Source organism: Anastrepha ludens, chromosome 4 (assembly GCF_028408465.1).
Source record: "Anastrepha ludens isolate Willacy chromosome 4, idAnaLude1.1, whole genome shotgun sequence".
In the NCBI taxonomy this organism is placed as follows: domain Eukaryota; kingdom Metazoa; phylum Arthropoda; class Insecta; order Diptera; family Tephritidae; genus Anastrepha; species Anastrepha ludens.
The window spans coordinates 40,516,655-40,538,612 of NC_071500.1; the positions used below are offsets into that span (position 1 = coordinate 40,516,655).

At 40.6% G+C, this 21,958-nt stretch overlaps 1 protein-coding gene across 1 annotated transcript; it reads right to left on the bottom strand.

Moving 5' to 3' along the window:
• Positions 1 to 1,290: 1,290 nt before the first annotated feature.
• LOC128861798 (uncharacterized) lies at positions 1,291 to 19,136 on the bottom strand. Its single transcript, XM_054100175.1, has 4 exons — positions 16,674 to 19,136; positions 15,981 to 16,609; positions 15,410 to 15,887; positions 1,291 to 1,341 (listed from the first exon to the last, which is right to left on the bottom strand). The coding sequence occupies exons 1-4, from the start codon at positions 19,134 to 19,136 to the stop codon at positions 1,291 to 1,293; spliced, it is 3,621 nt and encodes a 1,206-aa protein (XP_053956150.1).
• Between the last annotated feature and the right edge of the window lie 2,822 nt (positions 19,137 to 21,958).

The window sequence follows — 21,958 nt, forward strand, 5'->3', positions numbered from 1 at the left end:
TAAATAAGAGAATAAATTTAACGCATACATAACATTAATAATATAACGCATAAATGTTTTTGTTTTTACATATTAGCAGTTGCAATGCTCTCTATACTCGTTTTTTCAGTTATAATTACAGCATCAGTTTGGGGTCGAGCTCTAACAAACACTTGCCCACGAACAGAGAAAACTGACGTTAGACGCTTTTGCTTTTTATATTGCATAGCCAAACGCATTAGTTCGCGATTTTTTCTCGTAAGACATTCGTGGATAAATAGCTTCCCTTCACTACCGACGCCGACATCACTAAGAGAAAGTGCTCGTCTCTTATCTTTGCAGAATTTAGCAACAGCTTTCAGCAGTTGAGAGCGATCTGCAGCAGAGCTCAATTTGATTATTATTGGAGCTACGCTTTTATTGTTTGGTCGTAACCGGAAATCAGAACGTACGGGCGCTAGTCTTACTTGAAGCGTTTGGCACAGCTTGGAGAAATCTTCCTTTCATACGTACATATCCATGTATGCCCAAATGACCTTGACTTATGTATTTATTCACTTGTCACTGCACATCAAATTCCAACCAGAAATCAAATATACATACATATGTATGTACATACGCACTAGTGAACGAATTTCTTCCTAATAAATGCAAAAACAATTCTGCTTCAAGGCCTGTGTAGGTGTGATGTATATACCCACTTTAAGTCCTAGCATGCATACATATACACATACCTAATTGCCTTCTCAACTTCTTACAAAATAATTGTATTCATATGTTACACATTCATGCACGTTCAAGCATATGTACATGCATATACATATGCGCGAGCACAGCGCTCCCTTCTTCCTTCCGTGTACTTTTGTCTACCGCCAGTGGATATTCCTATGCCGGACTACTCCATAAAATTAAAATCTTGCTTCCAAGAGAGTTTTCGGACCTATTTACTTCGTACCTAAATAACAGATATTTCAGGATCAAGTGCGATAGCTCTTATTCAAGCCTAAAGCGAATTAAAGCCGGGGTTCCACAAGGCAGTATTCTTGGCCCTATACTTTACGTGCTTTTCACATCTGACCTACCGGTCTCTGAGACTAGCACTATAGCTACCTTTGCTGACGATACGTGCATTTTAGCAATTGGAGACGATGAGACACAGTCCACTCGCAAACTTCAGGAAGATGTTAACAAAATCACCGAATGGACTACTAAGTGGCGTATAAAACTTAATGAAGCCAAGTCACTTCATGTGGATTTTACAAACAAAAAAATTCAATATCATCCTGTATATATTTCTGGCACGAAAATTCCTTACTCCAATACGGCGAAGTTCTTAGGAATGACGCTTGATTCCAAACTATGCTGGAAAGAGCACGTTAAAATAAAACACGTAGAATTAAGCCTCAAAATGCAAAAATTAAACTGGCTTACTGGAAGAAGGTCTCCTCTTTCCATACAAAACAAACTTTTAATTTATAAACAAGTATTTAAACCTGTGTGGACTTATGGTATACAGCTATGGGGCTGTACCAAACAAACTCATATCGAAAAAATACAACGATTTCAAAACATAGCTCATGCCGAAAGGCTCGAAAAAGATACCAACCCGGAGGCTCGGCGACTTGCCGATTTAGATGACCAATGCCGGTGACTTAAACGAAAAAAACCAAATGATCTTGTTCCAGAAATTTTGATGACTGACAAATATATGTAAATTTCTGTCAGCTGTCTTCCAGTTATATACGTATTTCCTGTAAATACTGTCGAATTTAATAAAATAATATTACTTGATAGTTGTGAACTAGGTGTAATGGAATGAAATGTATTTAAATATTTATAACGTTTCAATAAAAAAATATACTTTATTAAAGAGATTAAATATAAGTATGCATGTTTACGTGTACATATGTATTTCCTTTTTGATTGATTTATATAAAAATCAGATCATGTCCAGTATGAAATATTTTATACCGAAAAGAAATTTCTAAATATCAAATATAAAAAAACCTAAAATACTATTTTAAAGCAATTCTAATTACAATAAACTCAAAAGATTTACCAAACTTTCCTGGTTTGAATTGTAAAAACAAATTATGCAAGGAAAAAAATATGACTTCAAGACTTGAACCTGAATTACATAGATACGTGCCATAAAAACCAAACGAATAATTACGCCGTTTTAAGCTTTTGCACCACAATTTAACTGACTGTAAAGCTTTCTTACTCGTACTCGCAAACTCATTCCCTTCGCTGTGAGCATGAAAACCGACGAATTCCTAACTAGTATGTTGAATCCCCTACTACTGTGGTGCAAAATCATATAAAATTCTCTACTAGTGTGGTAAACACAGAAAGAAATCTGAAGTCCTCTATTAGCGTGGTAAATATCTGCAATACACTAGTGGAGGAGGAAGTTGAATTTGAAAATCCCTTACTATGAATCTACAAATTAGTACTCGAAAAGCGCATTTAACATTTGCTCCTTCTCATTCCATTAACATTCTCTGCTGATATTGTGTTTTTGAGATTCCATGAATTCTATTCTCATTGACTATTTTTTACAGCTTGTTTTTGATACACTCCAAGGCTAAATATCCACTACAAGGTTACAATATTGATACTTGAAATACAATATAATAATTTGATGGACTATTGTCAAATTTCGGCTGAAGAAAGAAAAGGGAAAGAAAATAATGACCATCGGGTACTCGGTTTCCTCAGCTGAAACAACACCACCTTGATTAGCAAAAAAAAAAAAATAAAAATTTGCGGTTGGCAGCTATCAATTTAATCAAAAACTAATACACTTTTGCATAGAAAACGGAAAAACTACATTAATTTGCCGACTCCGAACGCCAATTGGCAAACATACACTCGAAGGGTTACCATTGCCTGCCGAGGGGCGACCGCTATTAGAAAAAACGCGGTAGAAAAATGATAGTCGCGCTCCAACCCATTCGGCTACGTCGGTTGAGAAAAACAAGTACAGCTTAGTCAATTTAAAAATGTATAAAAACAAACTTTCAATATCGAATTTGCAAAGCAAGAAAATTAAACTAAGTAGATTTTACATACTCAATAAATGTTCGTATTTCACTCTATCTAAGTTGAAATAGAATAATATTGAAAGATTCTTCTTTATACCTACATTATACTGATTTAGTGATCTATAATTATTATATAAAGAGGAGTGTTCGTTTGTATTTTTCGGGTACCCTCTGGAACCGCTGAACCCTTTCTAAAAATTTCTTCACTTATACAAAGCGGCTGCCGTAGAGTTGGTACCATTCGGAATTTCACTCCGTGAAACACCAAAATGAAGAAAAAGTAGTTTCTAATACCGGACGACCCTCGGCAGGCAATGGGGAATCTCCGAGTGTATTTCTCCCATGAAAAAGCTCTTGATAAAAAGCCTTGTTTATACTACAATATGGGGATCAAACAAAACCTATTTAAAAAAAATCATTGCAAAAATTCTTTGAGAGTTTCCACCTTTTTTCAGACACTTAATTTGAGATCGCTTTCAAATAGTTCAAGAATTAAAGAGCGCTATACAATATGGTTATCATCTAACAGGATATTTGGATTTCATATAATTTTTTCATTCTGTCCTCAAGTGTAGGAAAGCTAATTAGGTGGCAACGAGAATAGTAAGAAAGTAGGTAGGTGAAATGGTTGAATGGCATTCCCAAGTGAAATTAATCCCCAACTAGCACTAAGGCGATGTTTTGTTATCATTATGAGACCTCCAATAGGCAGATATTTACAGCCCACCAGAGTTGTTGATGTAACGGAGAAGATTGATGGGTTTTAGATTGGCGCACTGTACCAGGCTGTCGAAGAAAGGAGGACCCAGTGACCATAATCGTCTGCCAAACCTGGACATCTACAGAGAAAGTGATCAACAGTATCCTTCTCTGAAAGGTCCCCACAGCTTCTGAAATGGGGGTTAAATAGTGAACCTAGCTTTTCCTCTGAAAGGTCCCCACAGCTACCGCAATAGGAGTTAAATGGTGAACCCAGCTTTTCCGCGTGTGCGCCAATCGTCCAATGACCCGCAAACACAGCTATGAACTTAGAGATTGAATGGTGTGAAGTCCTCTGGATTTTCTGGAGTCTATTATACTGGGGCCAAAGGATTTTCGAAATGGAGCTCTATCTTTTCTGTGATTTCCTGAAAAATAAGTTGTGCGATTCCCCTTTAACAACAGTCACGGAGGTGCCGACGACCGAGTGGGAACGCTCTGAGATCAATTCAGTTCCCTTCTTATCAAGCTCTTCAACACTTTCATTTCCCTCTATGTTCCTATGCCCTGGAAGCCAAATCAGAGAAATGTTACCTGCACTAACAGAAATTAAATTGGGGTTTAAAGTTAAGCATACCAATATTATATTACTGCAAAAGGTATTTAAAAATTCACTCCAGATAGTTTTTAGAATTTTTTAAGGCGAGTATTGGCTGGTAAATTATATGGTAGAAATTATTTATTAAATAACCTCTTATTTGGACGCCACCGCTCACTTTTTTAGTAAATTATAATATAAAATATTTAGTAATACTCACCTTCGAAATTAACAAAAGCAAATTTATTTCACAAATTTTTGAAGAAATTTATTTTAAAATTAATAATTCCGCTTAACCAGCTGCACAAAATAACTTCAAATTAAGCAAAGTGTTGCAAAGTACTCCTTTTTCAACTTTGTTTCGTAATTTCACAATTTACTGGCGCTTTCCAAAATGCTTATATGTATTTAGTTCTCATGAAGTAAGAATAAAGTTCACTTATATATAAATATTTTTGCTTCTCCACTTTTACGTGTTTGTGTTGATGTGAGTTTTAATATAATATTTCAGTTTAGATACGTAGGTATGTAAGAGCGTGTATATGTAGTAGTACGTGATATGTTTATATATTGCACCAGTTTTAACTCTAAATTATCTTGAACGCGAAGACCGGAAACGTTTATTGTCAACGAAGCACCTTATCAGACTGACTCTGAAGCAACAGTGGTTTTGTCTGAAATACCTTTTCGGTGTCGATTGCCGGACAATACACGCAGTATCATCTCCTCAGCCACTACATATGTATGTGTGCCACAGATACGATTTGTACTAAAAACTCCTGGCTCCATTAAGAGTATGAGGTTAGATGAGTTATGGCATTTTAGCGGCGTTGACTTTTAGTACGAAATTCAGCTGAGAAGCAACAAGTTTGTTGAAGGCCTAAGCCATGGCACAGACACACATACATGCCCATCTGAATATATGACTGCATAGGTATGTAATATCAGAGAATGTCCTAAGAGTGATATTGTTTTCCTTGCACGATTTCTTTTTTACAATTAAGTTGGGTAAATCTTTTGCGTTTATTGTAATTAGAATTGCTTTAAAATAGTGTTTTAGGTTTTTTTATATTTGATATATCGAAATTTCTTTTCGGTATAAAATATTTCATACTGGATATGATCTGATTTTTATATAAATCAATCAAAAAGGAAACATGCATATTTATATTTAATCTCTTTAAATATCAAATCAAATCTAAGCTACGTATATTGATGAGAAAATATCTTTCTAAAATCTGTTGAAAAAGCCAAACGCATAAATGCATTCAAACTACCACCATTCTAACAAACGCAGAACACAAGCTTCTGCGCACGCTTGACACAGAGCATATAAAAAACAACAACCATTCGCCGTAGCCGCCTGCTCCTTACCCTTCAGGAAAATACGGTATATGTACAATACATATGCGGTTGTTCGCACACGATTCGTTAAAAATGGAATCCGCGCGCATTCAGAGGCACAGCATTGTGCCGAAAATTATGAATTATGAAGCGTAAACAAAATTTGCCCATAATATACTTAGACACCTTTTTAAACCTTTTGAATGAAGTGTAACGTTATTATTGGGTATATGAATACTTATATTAAAGTCGAAAAATATGTGTTAAAGCTTTGAAACAAAAAGTACATATTGATTGAAATATGTTGGTTAAAAAATGTTAGGCATCGGTCTCTATTGTTATGAACAGTACTGCACATCAATACAACTCACAGAAGCTTCAGTAATTCCTTCAATATTAAATGTTTGACACTTTGTGCTTCATGCGAAGGCTGAATGTCTGCACAGCAGCCTACAAAAAAGCCGCACTCTTATTTTAGAGGAAGTTTATTTCTTTGCTGCTAATATGCATATGCTTTTGTGCACTTTTTATTAATTGGAGAACCACAAATGTAAGTACGTAAAGGAATATAATAATTAAGTATTTATATACCATGAGAGAACCAAAAATAATGGATTCGAAATTTTCCCCTAGTATCGAAATGTCCGGGCCAGAACTGTTTCATATACATACATATGTACTACTTGTTGTTTTTTTGTGCCTCTTACTGTAGCTTTTGCGAACACTTGACTCACAGCAGCAGTGGCTGTCGAGCAGTTGGAAGACATATTTACATACATAAATTCTGCTCAAATATGAACGAGACGTAATCAATAAAACGGTCCGCGGATGACATATGGCAAAAATAAATTTTTTGTTTTTTGGTAGGACTGTTTTAAGCTTACATGGCAAATTTCAACGTGATATGTCACATAGTTTGTTTTCTGTGCTACTGTAAACAAGTCAAGCTCGAGTGTGTTCTTCGAATTCTCTTTTATGACTTCAATTGTCTCAAAATGTTTTCCACGGAGCGGTAACTTGAGCTTGGGAAACAGGAAAAAGTCACATGGAGCCATATCTGCCGAATACGGTGCTTGCGGAACGATATTAACATTATTTTTGTTCAAATAATCGCGAACAAGACGTGATGTGTGAGCTGATGCATTATCGTGATGCAAGAACCATGACTTGTTGTCCCACAATTCCTTCCTTTTAAGACGAATGTTCTCGCGCAAACGCTTTAAAACGTCTAAACAATATTCAGCGTTAACCGATTTTGCGGTTTGTGCGATTTTCAAGCACAATTTCCTTTACTTTTCCGATGTTTTCGTCGTTTACTGATGTTGCTGGACGACGTTCATGAGGCAAGTTTTCAACCGATGTACGGCCCTCTTTGAACGATTTGTACCACTGGAAAACACGTGCACGCGATAGAACAGAGTCCCCATAGGTTGTCGGCAACATTTTTAAGGCGTCTGAGCCGAAATTTTGTTGGAATAACAAAATTTCAAACAAATTCTTTGTTCAACTTGAATTTCCATCGTTAAATTCGAAGAACACACTCGAGCTTGACTTGTTTACAGTAGCACAGAAAACAAACTATGTGACATATCACGCTGAAATTTGCCATGTAAGCTTATAACAGTCCTACCAAAAAACAAAAAATTTATTTTTGCCATATGTCATCCGCGGACCGTTTTATTGATAACGTCTCGTTCATATTTGAGCAGAAGGTATAAGGGTACATACATATATATGGAGCCGCGGCCACTGACATGACAAAAATTCAAGATTTACCAAATATTGGCAAATAATTTGAATTCTACGCGAAATACTCCAATATTGACTATTTTTGAATGGTCGAGAAAATTGGCATATGGGCGGCTCATTTTATGAATGAAAGTATTTTGCTCTTAGAAATATGAGCTCGAACTTATGAATGAATTTTTTGTTTTTGTTACATATAATATTTTAAATTGTTCAGCAGTCACCAACGAACTCTCGCAGCGTACAGTCGGTTTTTTCGTTCCGCCGTGATACTTCGAGCATTCTCTTTGAGTGTGTTTAACCAACGACCGCATTTGTACAGGTATATTTTTTCCTGTTATTTCGGCCACTTGTTCTTTTGTTTAATTAGTGCATATTATAGAAAATTTGATAAAATTTAGTTCCTGATTTGTTACTATGGCCGGGGCCACTAACTGTAGAAACAATAGGTTCGCCCTGTGGTCTCCGTCACCTAAAGCCAAACGCAAAAAACCTGAATATATTTCCTGAACTTCCAATCACCAAAACGGACGACCCCCGGTACTTGGTTATCAGAGCTCTGGATGAAAAGAAACCGCTGACAACTTTATCCTGTTTTGCTGTCTACAAGGGCATACAAGCAATAAGTAAAGAAGTCAACAATATTACTGAACTTCGCGACGGTTTTCTGCTGTTACTTGTTCAAAATAAGAAAATCGCTGACAAATTGCCAACAAATTGCCGGGCGTTCGCAAATACACTGGCGCCATCCTACTAACATTTGATAAATGCAACCTTCCAGAAAAAATTTAAGTCGATTGGAGAACCTAATATGTCCGTCCGTATTACCCGAGTCCCATGCGCTGCAAGGTTTGTCAGATTCAATTTGTGCCACGTGCAACCTCCCCCCACACTCTCCTTCCGAACGCACTAGAGTTATGTGCGCTAACTGCCAATCAGATCATCCCTCTTCCTCAAATTTATGTCCTAAGTTTCAACAAACCAAAGAAATACTTAAAATTAAAACCATAAATAAATGCAGTATACGTTACGCGATCAAAAAATATAATGACCAAATTCCCTACACTGAACCCAAATTCGTTTGCAAGTGTAGCAAAAGCTTCAAATAACAATATTAAAGAAACTACAAGAATATCTCAAAATAAAACCATTACGCCAAATAAAGTGTATCCTTTCACCATTCAATCTCCTCCCGACTCTCCTCTCGCCCCTTCTCTCCCTCCTCTCTCATTGATTGGATTATCCCCCTCCAATCCCCCTTCAGATATGGGTATATCCACCCTTTCTCCACTTTTTTCAGAACCTGAAGTACCGATCCTCCCTCCCTAATTCTAAGATCTAATCCCTTTATATTACTTTACTCATTTTTTTCTTTTATAGTCTCAATATGCTCACTATTCTGCAATGGAATATGAATGACTGCTTTAATAATTATATTGACCTGGAAATTTTAATCAAAAATCATAACCCCTCCTTCTTCTTCTTAATTAGCGCGATAACCGCTTACGCGATTTTGGCCGTCGACGATTGGGGTATCGGGATCTTCACATTCTCTGTGACATGCGCAGCTGCCACTGTTTAACAGGTTCGAGAAGTGTTCCCTCCATAATTTAAGATTGCTCTGTACGTCAGTCACCAGTTCGCCGCCTTTGTTCTTACAGGAAAACGCCCCGGTCTTAAAACCTTCTGTAAGCCGCCGAGCTTTCTGGTAGAATTTTCGGGCGTTGTTCGCACTCACCTATTGCGGCCTTTCATTTCTTCTTTCGGATAATACGTCTCTCTTCCTTTTTTAGCTCTCTGTAGCGATCCCACATGGCTCGCGTTGCACCCGATCGCATCCTTTCTTTCAGCGGCTGCACGACATTCCTCGTCGTACCAACTGTTTTTTCGGGCTCGCCGGTATCCGATTTCTTCTTCGGCGGCGGTACGTAGGGAACGAGAAATGTTGCTCCATTGCTCGTGCATGCCGGTTTGTTGAGCAGTGGTCTCTGAGAGCAGGAGTAAGAGTCGAGTGGCGAATCTTCTGGCTATCTGTTGTGATTACAGCATTTCGATGTTGAACATTCTTTGCGTAGGTAGATGTACGTTTTTTGCTGCACAGAGGCGTGTACGCAGTTTGGCTGCAACAAGGTAATGATCCGAGTCGATGTTGGGTCCTCGGATCATACGTACATCTAATACACTAGAAGTGTGTCTTCTATCTATCACAACATGATCGATCTGGTTTCGCGTTTTTCGATCAGGAGACAGCCAGGTAGCTTGGTGTATCTTTTTATGCTGGAATCTGGTGCTGCAGACTACCATGTTTCGGGCCCCGGCGAAGTCGATCAGCCTCTGTCCGTTACCGGATGTTTCGTTGTGCAGGCTGAATTTTCCGACTCCTTTCCCACACTGGCGTTGAAGTCGCCAAGCACGATTTTTATGTCGTGGCGGGGGCAGCGCTCATAAGAACGTTCCAAGCGCTCATAGAAGGAATCTTTGGTCGCATCGTCCTTCTCTTCCGTCGGGGCGTGGGCGCAAATTAGCGATATGTTGAAAAATCTGGCTTTGATGCGGATTGTTGCGAGACGCTCGTCCACCGGAGTGAACGACAGTACTTGGCGACGAAGTCTCTGTCCCACAACAAATCCGACACCGAATTTGCGCTCCTTTACATGGCAGCTGTAGTAGACGTCGCAATGTCCTATGGTTTTCTTACCTTGCCCCGTCCATCGCATCTCTTGGATGGCAGTGATGTCAGCCTTTACTCTCACGAGGACATCAACCAGCCGGGCAGAGGCACCTTCCCCATTAAGGGACCGGACATTCCAGGTGCATGCCCTCAAATCATATTCCTTATTTCGTTTGCAGGGGTCGTCATCAGTAAAGGCAGTTCTCATCCGAGGCTTTGCAGTTCTTTTCATTGGGGGAGATTTTTAAGTGGCGGGTCCCAAACCCAGCGCACAACCAGCTATCCTGGATTGCTTCGCCTTCTCACGTTAGCTCACTCCCGAACGGGTGTTCGGAAGCTACCCAGAGGATACGCGGGCTAATCCCGGACGTTGTGAGCTGCTAGAACCATATGCAGAAGAATCGTCCTGGCCACTCCCAAGTGAATGGCGATCAGTAACTTTCCCCACGTACGTGGACTTCTGCACATGGAACCATCCTCCATCATAACCCCTCCGTCATCATATTAAATGAAACTCACCTTGCCCACATCGTCACTCCTCATTTCCCAAAAGCTTATGTTGGTCATTTTTATAATCATCCACATATTACGTCTAACAAATAGGGCATTGGCAACCTTGCCAAAAGACACCTACCTCACCTATCCTCTCTCCCCCAATCCAATATTTCTTCTCTAGCCATTGAACTACAAACTTCCAACAAAATCACAATCGATTTGCGCAACAGATTTCAAGAACTTAATTCCTTCCTCTACCCACCTCTTTATTGTAGCGGGTAATTTTAATGCTTGGAGCCCTCTCTAGGATCCGTTTCCTCCAACACAAAAGGTCGAACAATTGAAGATTCCATCCTAGTTCCTAACGTCGTTATCCTAAATGATGGATCTCCCACCCACTTTTCCACTCATTCATCCTTTACACATATTGACCTTACCCTTTGTTCTGCATCCCTCTCTTCCAAAGTATCATGGATCTTCATGGTAGTGATCATTTCCATATCCTCTCCAAAATCCAATTATCCCTCCCCCAAACCCTTTTCAAACCCAGAATCTTTTTTAAAAACTAACCGAGCGGGCTGGTCCAAATTTGAGTCTGCTTGCGAAACTCTCTCTTGTTTTCCCCCTACTTCATCTAACATCAACCAAGAAACTTCTAACATCCAAAAAATAATCCGTTCCGCAGCAAATCAATCCATCCCACTTTCTACAGCAAAGCCGATCAAGCCTGCTCCTTTGTGGTGGAACAGCGATCTTTCAACATTAAGAACTAAGAAGCAGAACGCCTGGCATCATTTCAAGCGCAGTCGGACCCAATCAAATCTTATCTTGTATAAAAAATGCAATGCACTTTTTCGGCGCAGTGCCAAAAAGTCTAAGACCCGCTGCTTCCAAAAATTTACCAGCAGTATTTCTTCTTCATCCAACTCCGAAAGGATATGGGCTGACATAAAAAAACTTACTGGTTTTTCCCCCCACTCTTCTATTACTTCCCTTAAGTCATCCCAAGGCAATCTACTATATCCCCAGGATATAGCCTTAGAGTTAGCCGTCCACTTCTCTAATGCCTCTTCTGATTCCAACTTTCCATTCCTTCAAGATTATCATCTTCTTCTAAACAATTGGATGCTGATTTATCTCTACAGGAACTCCATTTCGCTCTCTTAGCTTTTAAAGGTAGAACCCTTGGATTTGATAAAATATCCTATCCCATTATAAAACATCTCCCTTTGTCTCTTTTATTTCGTAATTTACGTGTAATGGTTGAACAACATCATCTTCTCAACCGGTAATTATCCCATCCTTTGGAAGACTAGTTCCGCCGTCCTATCCTAAAGCCTGGCAAACCACAATGCGAAGTAAACAGCTACCTATATCTCTTCTTCCCTGCTTAGGGAAATTAATGGAAAAAAACATTGCTACTAGACTATCATGGTATGTGCAGGCAAATAAGCTCATCCACCACAATCAAGTTGCCTTCAAGAAGGGACATGGTGTGGTTGATGCTCTCTTATGTCTTGATCACTTCGTTTCCGAAGCTCTATCAAGGAGAAATCATATTTCGCTCCTCTCATTGGATTTTGCCAAGGCTTTTGATCGGATAGGTATACAGGTCGTTTTAAGGCAGCTCGACAAGTGGAAGGTTGGGCCAAGAATGTACAACTTTATTAAATCTTTCCTATCCTCTCGTAAGCTTAGTGTTCTTATTTTCAACGTCCGATCCCCTATGTTTCCTCTAGACAGTGGTACCCCGCAAGGTTCACCCCTATTCGTTATCCTCTTCACTATAGCTTTTGATGAGCTTAGTACTATTTTTTCCCATTTCCCTAACATTTCCCACCAAATGTATGCAGATGATGTGCTTCTATTTTCTAAAATTCCCAATCTAAATGTCGTAATAGCTACCTTCACAGACATCCTATCCAGCATTTCCTCATGGCCCCTTTCTTCAGGCGTTTCAATCTCTCCCAATAAAACTAAACTACTACATATTTGTAAAAACAAAACTGTGATATATGTACCTACGTTTACATTTAACAATACAAATGTTATATTACTTGTACAGATAGTCATAAGTTTCTAAGTATAGTATTAGATTCTAAGTATTCCTTTAAACATCACTGTAAATACGTTAGAGATAAACTTGCAAACGTTCGCTTATCAACTCTGAATTGCTGGTCAACGTTAAAAAGGCGCTCCTCTTATCCTCTATTAACTATGGGGTAGAAATATATGGCCACCATGCTAAAAATAACATCAAGCTCCTAGCGTCTCCTTACCATACTGCTGTCCGACGATTTTGACGTGCATTTCCTACTCCGCCTATAAAAAACGTCTTGGCAGACTAAGGTCTACCATCACTAATCGACAATGTGGAGGACAATATAAGCAAACTTTATCCTAAGCTTGCTCTCACTTCTAATGCTTTGCTACAAAAATTATTTCACTCAGCAGCTGTGCGTGCAAGGACTCCTAAGATAGCTTCATCAATTTACAAATGTGCCTCTTTTGATTATTATCTGCACTTAAGATTATTATCAACCAGACATGGCCATCACCCGCCATGGGTGCTGAAAAAATCAAGTTTTATAAACGACTTAAGTTACATGTAAAAATCAAGCGCGGCAGTCGTATTGTTTCAAATTCAAACACAAATTTCCAACAGCGTCCGTACGCTTTAAAACTTTTTGTATTATCTCTTATTTCTTACGACTACCCCGATTTACACCAAGTGACACATATTTATAGCTAGTCAGAGTGGCCTGATATTACAGTTAGATTTAGTAAATATGTAATAAATAGCAATAGAATGTATGTTACTGTAATTATGCTTACTGTATGTATATATGCAAATAATGAGAGATGCTCATAACATAACAGAAATAAAGTGCAAGTGAGAAAGAATGCGAATATGAGAATAATGGCAACATACAAAAATAAGAGAATGATATTTACTGCTCGGCCGTACTTTTCGTCGGTAACACTCCCTTGCCCGTAAACAAGTCTGACAACACATGTTTCCTTTACTAGGTACCGACATCTAACACCGCTACTTTTGCAATCGGTCGATGAAGAATGCCTGATTTGGTTTCTACCATAGCGCTCCGAACTTGGCCATCCTTCGCTTTTACCACATCTACAATTCTGCCTTTCGGCCAGCAGTTCCTCGGCAGGTCTTGGTCTGCAATTACCACGACATCGCCAATACGTACTGGGCGTTGTTTTGTGAACCACTTGGTACATCTAGAGATGACCGGTGTATATTCCTTCACCCATCGATGCCAAAAGCGGTCAGCGAATTGCCAACGTTGACGCAGATTGACGGTGTCGCTACATATTGGCTTGTAGCCATCCGATGACCCAATCAGCAAGTGGTTGGGAGTAAGAGCCTCGTCGTCACCATTTTCCAAAGAAACAAATGTAAGCGGGCGGGCGTTCAGGATAAATTCTACTTCATTCAATGCACTTCGCAAGCTTTCATCGCTGAAACTTGTTGAAGGTAGTATTTCATAAAGCACAGTCTTCACTGATCTCACAAGCCTCTCCCATGCACCACCCATATGGGGCGCTTGGTGGATTAAATCTCCATTTTACTCGGTCGAAAGATGAGGCGATACCATTCAAATCGATATTTTTCAGACTCTCGCTAATTATTTTTTCAGATGCCTTGAAATTGGTGCCGTTGTCCGAGAATATCTCCCTGGGATAGCCGCGTCGTGATATAAAGTTGCGTATCGCCATGATACAGGAACTGGTATTTAAGCTGTGGGCAACTTCGATGTGTATAGCGCGAAGCGTTAGACATGTAAATAGAACGCCCCATCTCTTTTCTCGCCTTCTTCCCACGATGACAAGCAATGGGCCAAAATAGTCGATACCTACATACGTGAAGGGCCTCTCGAAAGCGGCAATCCTTGCAGCCGACAGCGCTGCCATTTGTGGCGGCTGAGGAATGGAGCTATGGTTTTTACATTTTTGACACTCTGCGCGCACTCTTTTATACAACACCCTCAGTCGATTTATAAAGTATGTACCACGAATTTGATTGATTACAGACTCATGCATCAGGTGATGAAAATTTTCGTGAGCCCAACGCACTATTAAAAAGGTGACATGATGAGAATTAGGCATCACTATAATATCTTCATGGTTGTTTAAGTGTTCAACTCGACTTTTGCATCTTATTATGCCATCTGTGCCTAAGTAAACGTTTAAAGTAAAGAGTTTGCTAGAGTTGTCAATATTCTTACCGCGTTTGAGGCACCTGATCTCTTCACAATATTCAATGGACTGAGCATACCTTATAAGAAGACATTGAGCTTTCTGAATCATGTCAAAGTCGATGGATGTTTTCCGTTGCCTTGCTAGCACAACTGAGCGTAATCGGTCGACGTAAAATAAAAATGTAGCCACAGCTCGATACAAACGTTTCCAGCTGGAAAAGTGCTCCACGTTCAGCATCAGGTTGTTCATGTGTTCCTTTTTCATATGTAGAACATAATGTTTAATTTCCTCCGAATCGTCGCACTCCTCTAAGCTTAACTCTTCGCACTGCGGCCAAGCTTCTGCGCTCGACCTTAAAAAATTTGGGCCGGTAAACCACAATTGGTAGCACTGACGTGTAGTTGTTTTTGTAGCTAAATCAGCGGGATTATTTCTCGAGGGAACCCACCGCCACTGGCTTACGTTTGATGCCTCTAGAATTTCGCCTATTCTATGCATCACGAATTGGTGGAAGTTTTTAGGGTCCATTCGCATCCATCTTAGCACCGTCTTTGAGTCTGTCCACCAATATTTCGACATTATGTTAATACGTTGCGTATTGCTTACCATGTTCGCCAGCCTCACACCAATTACCGCCCCCTGCAACTCTAGTCTGGGTATCGATAATGGCTTTAGCGGTGCGACTTTGGATTTGCCAGCCACTAGACTAACCGTGACGTCGTTTCCCTTTGATACACGCAAGTAGCAAACGGCTGCATACGCGCTTTCCCCGGCATCAACAAAGGTGTGAAGTTGAACATCTTCAGCATCTTTCAGCAATAGTGAATAACATCGAGGTATTTCGGCAGCTGTTATTAATGGCATAATGGACTTCCACTGGTTCCATTTGTCGAAAAGATTGTCTTGGAGCGGGTCGTCCCAGGCGAGACCAGATCGCCATACATCTTGCAGCAAGATCTTTAACCCTACGGTGTAGCAGCAAACAAATCCAAGAGGGTCGAAGATCGACATTAAAACTTGGAGTGCTTCTCTTTTCGTTGGTATGATCGATTCGTTAATAACATCGCGACGAAGTCTCGCAAATCTACAAATATATTTAAAATTATAGCTTAAAGAGTCCCAAAACATACCGAGGAATTTCGTGGTTGAACCCCATTCTTTGACGGATTGAACTGACATAGGATCTTCTTCGAGCTGCTCCACGACAAATTTGGAATTCGAAGACCAGCCACGTATATTGAAGCCAGCGGCGCCATGATTTTTTTTTAATTGTTGAGCCAATTCTAACGCAGATTGTTCATCATCTCCACAGTCAATAAAGTCATCCACGTAATGGTTCTTCTTTACAGCTTCTACGGCTCGAGGAAGTTCATTTTCAAAATGGTCAGCGTTTTTGTCACGTATGTAGTGGGCAATAAACGGAGCGCAATTCAATCCGAAGGTCAACGCTCGCATGACATAAATACTTGGTTTCTGAGGATCATCACCGTCATCGCACCACAAAAATCGCTGAGCATGCATGTCGCTGTCCCGTATATTGATACGGTGAAACATCTCCGCTATATCACCGCATATAGCCACTCTGCCTACTCTAAAAGCTAATAAAATACTAACGAGTGGGTTAAGCAAGTCTGGGCCACTCAGTAGGAAGTCGTTGAGTGACACCCCGTTCACCTTTGCAGCAGCATCCCACACCATCCGAAGCTTTCCAGGCTTATTTGGATTGCTTACAATGAAAATAGGCAAATACCATGTTTTACCGTTAGAAATAGCAGCCTCAATCGGGGAGAGTTTTTTCGCGTACCCCTTGGAAAGTAGATTATTGATTTGAATTTGAATATTAGATTTTAGCATAGGATCCTTAACAAACTTCCTCTGCAAACACATCAGCCGTTGTAAAGCATATATGTACATAGTTATTGGGTAGCAATACACTTGAGGTACGCCACGGTAGCCCAATTTCGTAAAAGTTATCGCCCTTTTTACAATTGTTATTCGCAATACTCACAGCTTTGGCATCTTCTTCCGACAGTAGCTGAGTAGGTTTGGATGACTCTAACGTGAAGAATTCTTTTACAGTCTCGTGCAGCTCATCGTATCTTTTTTGACAATCGCATGTATGTATATTTAGTCGATATTCGGCAGTCTGTCTTGAATTGCACCCCTGCAACGCCCATCCTAAACGGGTTTTTGACGCTATGGGCTGGAACCATAGTGTTTTTTTGAGTGGAATTGCCAACCTCCAGTTGTCCGCACCGATAAGCAATGATGGTTTTACGTTGTTATATGATGCAATTGGCAGTCCCGCTAGATATGGATATAGCCGCTCCATCGCAGATGCATTGATTGACTGTGCCGGAAGATTGAGATCGTCAACAGTATGAATATTCTTGAGAGTATATTTCTGCCAATTTGTCACACTCGAAATTTCGATAGCCGCCCGCACAGAATTTTCTTCAACACGCGTCGTGTTACCTGTCCACCGCAAACACAGAGGGTCTCGTTCACCTTTCAAGCCTAATTCATCAAATATTCTTTTTTCCATTAGCGTCACAGAAGAGCCTTCATCTAAAAATGCAAATATATTCAGTACTTTATTTTTAGAATAAATGCGAATCGGAACGATTCTGAAGAGTGGCTGCATTTCTTCGTGGCTGCTACTGTGCGTATTTATCTGCGCATCTAAAAATTCGTATGTATTTGTACTTACGGCGATGGGTTTTTGTTGGCTCATTACCGTGATTGTTTTATGTAGTAACGGATTATGTTTTATAGTGCAACCATCTACACCACATACTTTATTCATAAAACATTTCCGTCTATGCGGATTCAAACATTGGCGACAGAGGTTGTTCGCCTTAACTTCCTCCCATTTTCGCTGAAGTGTAAATTTTTTAAAAGTGTCGCATTGCATTACCTTATGATCGTTGCTCTTGCAAATTATACACTGCTTGCTCCTTGGTATGTTGCGAGCTGGTGATGGATGCTGAGTGCTCACGTCGATAGTATGCGTGTTAACCGTAGCACTACTTTTGGCAGGTGCTAAAGAGACGACGGTACTGGCTGCTTCGGCTAGATTGTACAACCAGTCGCTGAATTGTTTCACCACCGGAGTCTTTTCATCTTTCGGGTGAACCGCCCAGTTCAGCTTTTGGTTGTTGGGGAGCTTGTCAACCAACTCCTTGATGAGCAGTGGGTTATGCAGGTGCATGTACATTTGGCATCCCTCCATCGTGGCACAAATATTCCTGACGCAGAGTGCAAATTCAATAAGGCCCTCCAATTTATCCTTCAGTGCAGGCATAGCACGAGCTTTATTCATTGCGCGCTCAAGGATGTGTTCAGGTCTGCCAAAGCACATTCTAAGAGTTTTTATGATCTCAGGGACCATGGACGGCAAAAACAATTTACATTTTACCATCTCCCGTGCTTTACCTTTAAGGCTCGCTTGTAATCTAATTAAATTCTCCGCATCGGTGTACCCCGCGACCGTAGTGCTGTTATCGAAACTGCTAATAAACAGCGGCCATTCCTCAGGGTCGCCATTAAAGGTTGGGAGCTGCTTAGGTATGGCCTGCCTTGCTGCTAATTGCCCAGGTGTAGGCCCATTGCTAAAAGAGGCCATCGAAGTGCTGGATGAGGGCAGGTCGTTATACTGCGAAAGAATCTTATATTTGTTGTCCAAATATTGTTGTTGCAATTTCATCTGCTCTTCCAACTTTTCAAGCTGAAGGTTTCGATATATTTCGGAGTTGAATGGCATCTGCATACCTTGGCCATTTCGTATACCTACTTGCTGCACCGACGAGAATACTTTTGGTTGACTGTACGAGATCTCATTTGCAGAGGTGGCGATGCTGCCCGTTGTGAATTGTTGTAGCCCTGGGTTATACTCACTTGATTTATTTGACAGTTGCGATCCCTGAACTGATGTACTGGGTTCGAAATTCCAGTTCGAAGAAGCCCAGGTCGAAAGGTTCGTGGATACTGGAGTAGCGGTAGTAACTGTAGAATTTGCTATATTAGTTGCAGGTTTTAGAAGCGGATTGACTGTTGAGTTAGATATCTTCGCAATTGTTGGAAACGTTGGGAGAAAATTCACGTGCCGGTTACCTTGCTTGGTAGTTGGCGATGACGATGCGGTTGGATGTGCGTTCGTGGTTGATGCATGATTCTGGCAGCTTTCACAGCTCCAGCTTTCGTCAGCCACATTGCTATGTACTCCAACGCAGTTGAAGTGGTACCAGGCGTCGCAGGTGTCACACTGGACCATACTCTCGTTGTCCGCTGCGTCACATTTTCGACAACTTTGCCCCGTTTTTTCTTTGTCCATATTGACCATTTAGCAAATATTAAAATTAGTTAAATCTAATTTAATTTTACGGCAAAAGAATTTTAAAGAATTACGGCAAAAAGGTTTTAAAGAATCACCAAAAAAAGTTTTAAAGAATTGTTGCGCGTATTTTTCAAGCGCGGCAGTCGTATTGTTTCAAATTCAAACACAAATTTCCAACAGCGTCCGTACGCTTTAAAACTTTTTGTATTTCTCTCTTATTTCTTACGACTACCCCGACTTACACCAAGTGACACATATTTATAGCTAGTCAGAGTGGCCTGATATTACAGTTAGATTTAGTAAATATGTAATAAATAGCAATAGAATGTATGTTACTGTAATTATGCTTACTGTATGTATGTATGCAAATAATGAGAGATGCTCATAACATAACAGAAATATAGTGCAAGTGAGAAAGAATGCGAATATGAGAATAATGGCAACATACAAAAATAAGAGAATGATATTTACTGCTCGGCCGTACATCGGCGGAGTATTGCGCACATTTTTTAGAAATTTCATCTCGCTTTAAAAGCACTAGTTGGCAGCTAATGTTGTTGTTGTTGTTAACAGTAATAGATGCGCCGCCAGTGTAGGACATATCACTAGTCATCTTCGTCTAGCTCATCTAAAGGTAGGCCCAGGTGTTTCGACGGGTTGGGTCCAGAGGGAGAGGGGGGTTAGATGAGTTGGTTTTAGAGGGCATTTGAAAAGGTGGTTAGTGTCGTGCGGGGTGCCTTCACATGCCGGACATGTGTTTGGTATGTCGGGGTCGATTCTGGATAAGTAGGAGTTTAACCTGCTACAGTATCCAGAACGTAATTGTGCCAGTGTTACACGTGTCTCACGAGGAAGCTGGAGCTCTTCCTCTGCTATAGTTGGTGGTTGGACTCCGATTACGGGATTCACAGGACGGGAGCTCAAGAAGGTGGTGACTTTCTCCCGATGAATTTCGCTTATTGACTGTCTAAGCACTGTCAAGTCCAGTAGGTTTCGGTCAGTTTTGTCCTAGATTTCGTCAGCGTAGTTTAAGAGGTGTTCCCTGACGTGCCTTGGAGGCGGCTCAGGCTCAAACTGGTGTCTGCAGGGTTGAAACCTGCGGTAACATCCTAGCCGGAACTGCTTGGTAGCAGTTTGTTATGCTCCATTACTGGGAGCATTTATGCCCCGTTGTGAAGGTGTTGAACCGGGGACATCAGGAGGCAACCGGTCGCTGTCCGAATGGCAGTATTTTGGCATGTCTGTAGCTTTATCCACTGCGTGTCACTAGTTTCAGGCGACCAGACAGGCGCAGCATAGTTCAGAACCGGCCGACCAATTGCCTTAAATGTCGATAGCAACAATTCTTTGTCTTTGCCCCAAGTGCTGCCGGCAGGCGATTTGAGGACCTTGTTGCGATTTTGGATTTTAGAGGCAATTGCGGTTGTGTGCGCTGAGAAGGAGAGCAAACTGTCGAAGGTTACACCCAAAATTTTGGGGTTGTTTACCGTCGGAATTGGTGTGTCGTCGACTTTTACCTTAAGGGACAGCTTGTCCTCCTTTGTCCAGGTGGTAAAGTGGTAAAGTCGCCGGGGACTTAGTGGGGGAAAGTTGGAGATTCCTCGCAGTGAAAAAGCGAGAAAGGCCGGTGAGGTAGTTGTTCACTTTGGAACACAGGCCATCGATGTCATTGCCCGACGCCATTATCGTACAGGCGTCAGCGTATGAGACCAGGGAGACTCCCACTGGTGGTTGGGGGAGCTACGATATGTAGAAGTTGAACAGCAAGGGAGAAAGGACACCACCTTTCTTAATCTTCCTCTGCTTTGATGTTTGATCTCGAAAAATCACTGACGAGTGTCGACCGCTCAGATAGTTTGCGGACCACCTCTTCAGCCCTGGCGGGAGTGTCGACTGATAAATATCATCTAGTAGCGTGTGTAAGGATGGCTTTTAAATGGTGACTGTCTTATTCATCATTGTCCAAATTTACATTTCAGTTATGAATTCATTTAAGAAGATATGTACATGTTTAGTTAAATGAGAATAACTAATAAACTAAGATAATAAACTAGCTGCATCGCAGGGATGTATTACGGATGATAACTACTTGAATGGGTCATTGGATTTATGACGTTACATTCGGCCAATCCTGATCACTGGATACGACCTCGGATCCACCGCCGCCATCATTGAAACCGTCAAAATTCGGAAGGATACACCATGGTTTTAGTTTGTCAGCTGTGTGTATCGAGGAGTAGTGCCTCTGTTTACGACTTGAACCTGGCACATCTTCGATTAAATATCGGTCATTACCTATTACTTTTGTTATGATAAATGGCCCTTTGTACGGTGGTTCTAATTTGCGTGAACTTCCCGTACTAACAGGCTCATTTTCTGTAAGTACTAAGTCAGTACAGTATAGCGTATTGGTCGACTATGCTTTTCGTCGAACCTTATCTTTGCTTTTCTTCTTTGTTGATTCACTCGTTCTGCTGCTTCTCGTTGTACATCCTGGAGTTCTTCGTTTGTTATGATTTTATCTTTATGTAGCGCTAGGATAAGTTTATTTTGTAATATATCTCTTGGCTTGAAGTTAAATAATAGATCTTGTGGTGATCGACCTGTAGTTTTGTTCTTTGTAGAATTCAATGCCCATCGTACTTCTTCATCCCAACAGTTGTTCTCGCTTGACGACGGAAGTAAAATACTCATGATCATACGATTAGCTCATTCTGCATGACCATTCGCTCGTGGTGTTCTTACGGCATTAAGTATATGTTTGATGTCGTCATCGTTACAGTATTTCTGGAAATCGTTAGACGTAAACGCTGTCCCTC

Coding starts and splice junctions, on each gene's coding strand:
- LOC128861798 (XM_054100175.1), bottom strand. CDS start 19,136: ATGGACAAAGAAAAAACGGGGCAAAGTTGTCGAAAATGTGACGCAGCG. Junction 16,610..16,673: donor CTGATGTGTTTGCAGAGGAA/GTTTGTTAAGGA, acceptor CTACTTTCCAAG/GGGTACGCGAAAAAACTCTC. Junction 1,342..15,409: donor GTGTGAGGCTGGCGAACATG/GTAAGCAATACG, acceptor TGCTCTTTCCAG/CATAGTTTGGAATCAAGCGT.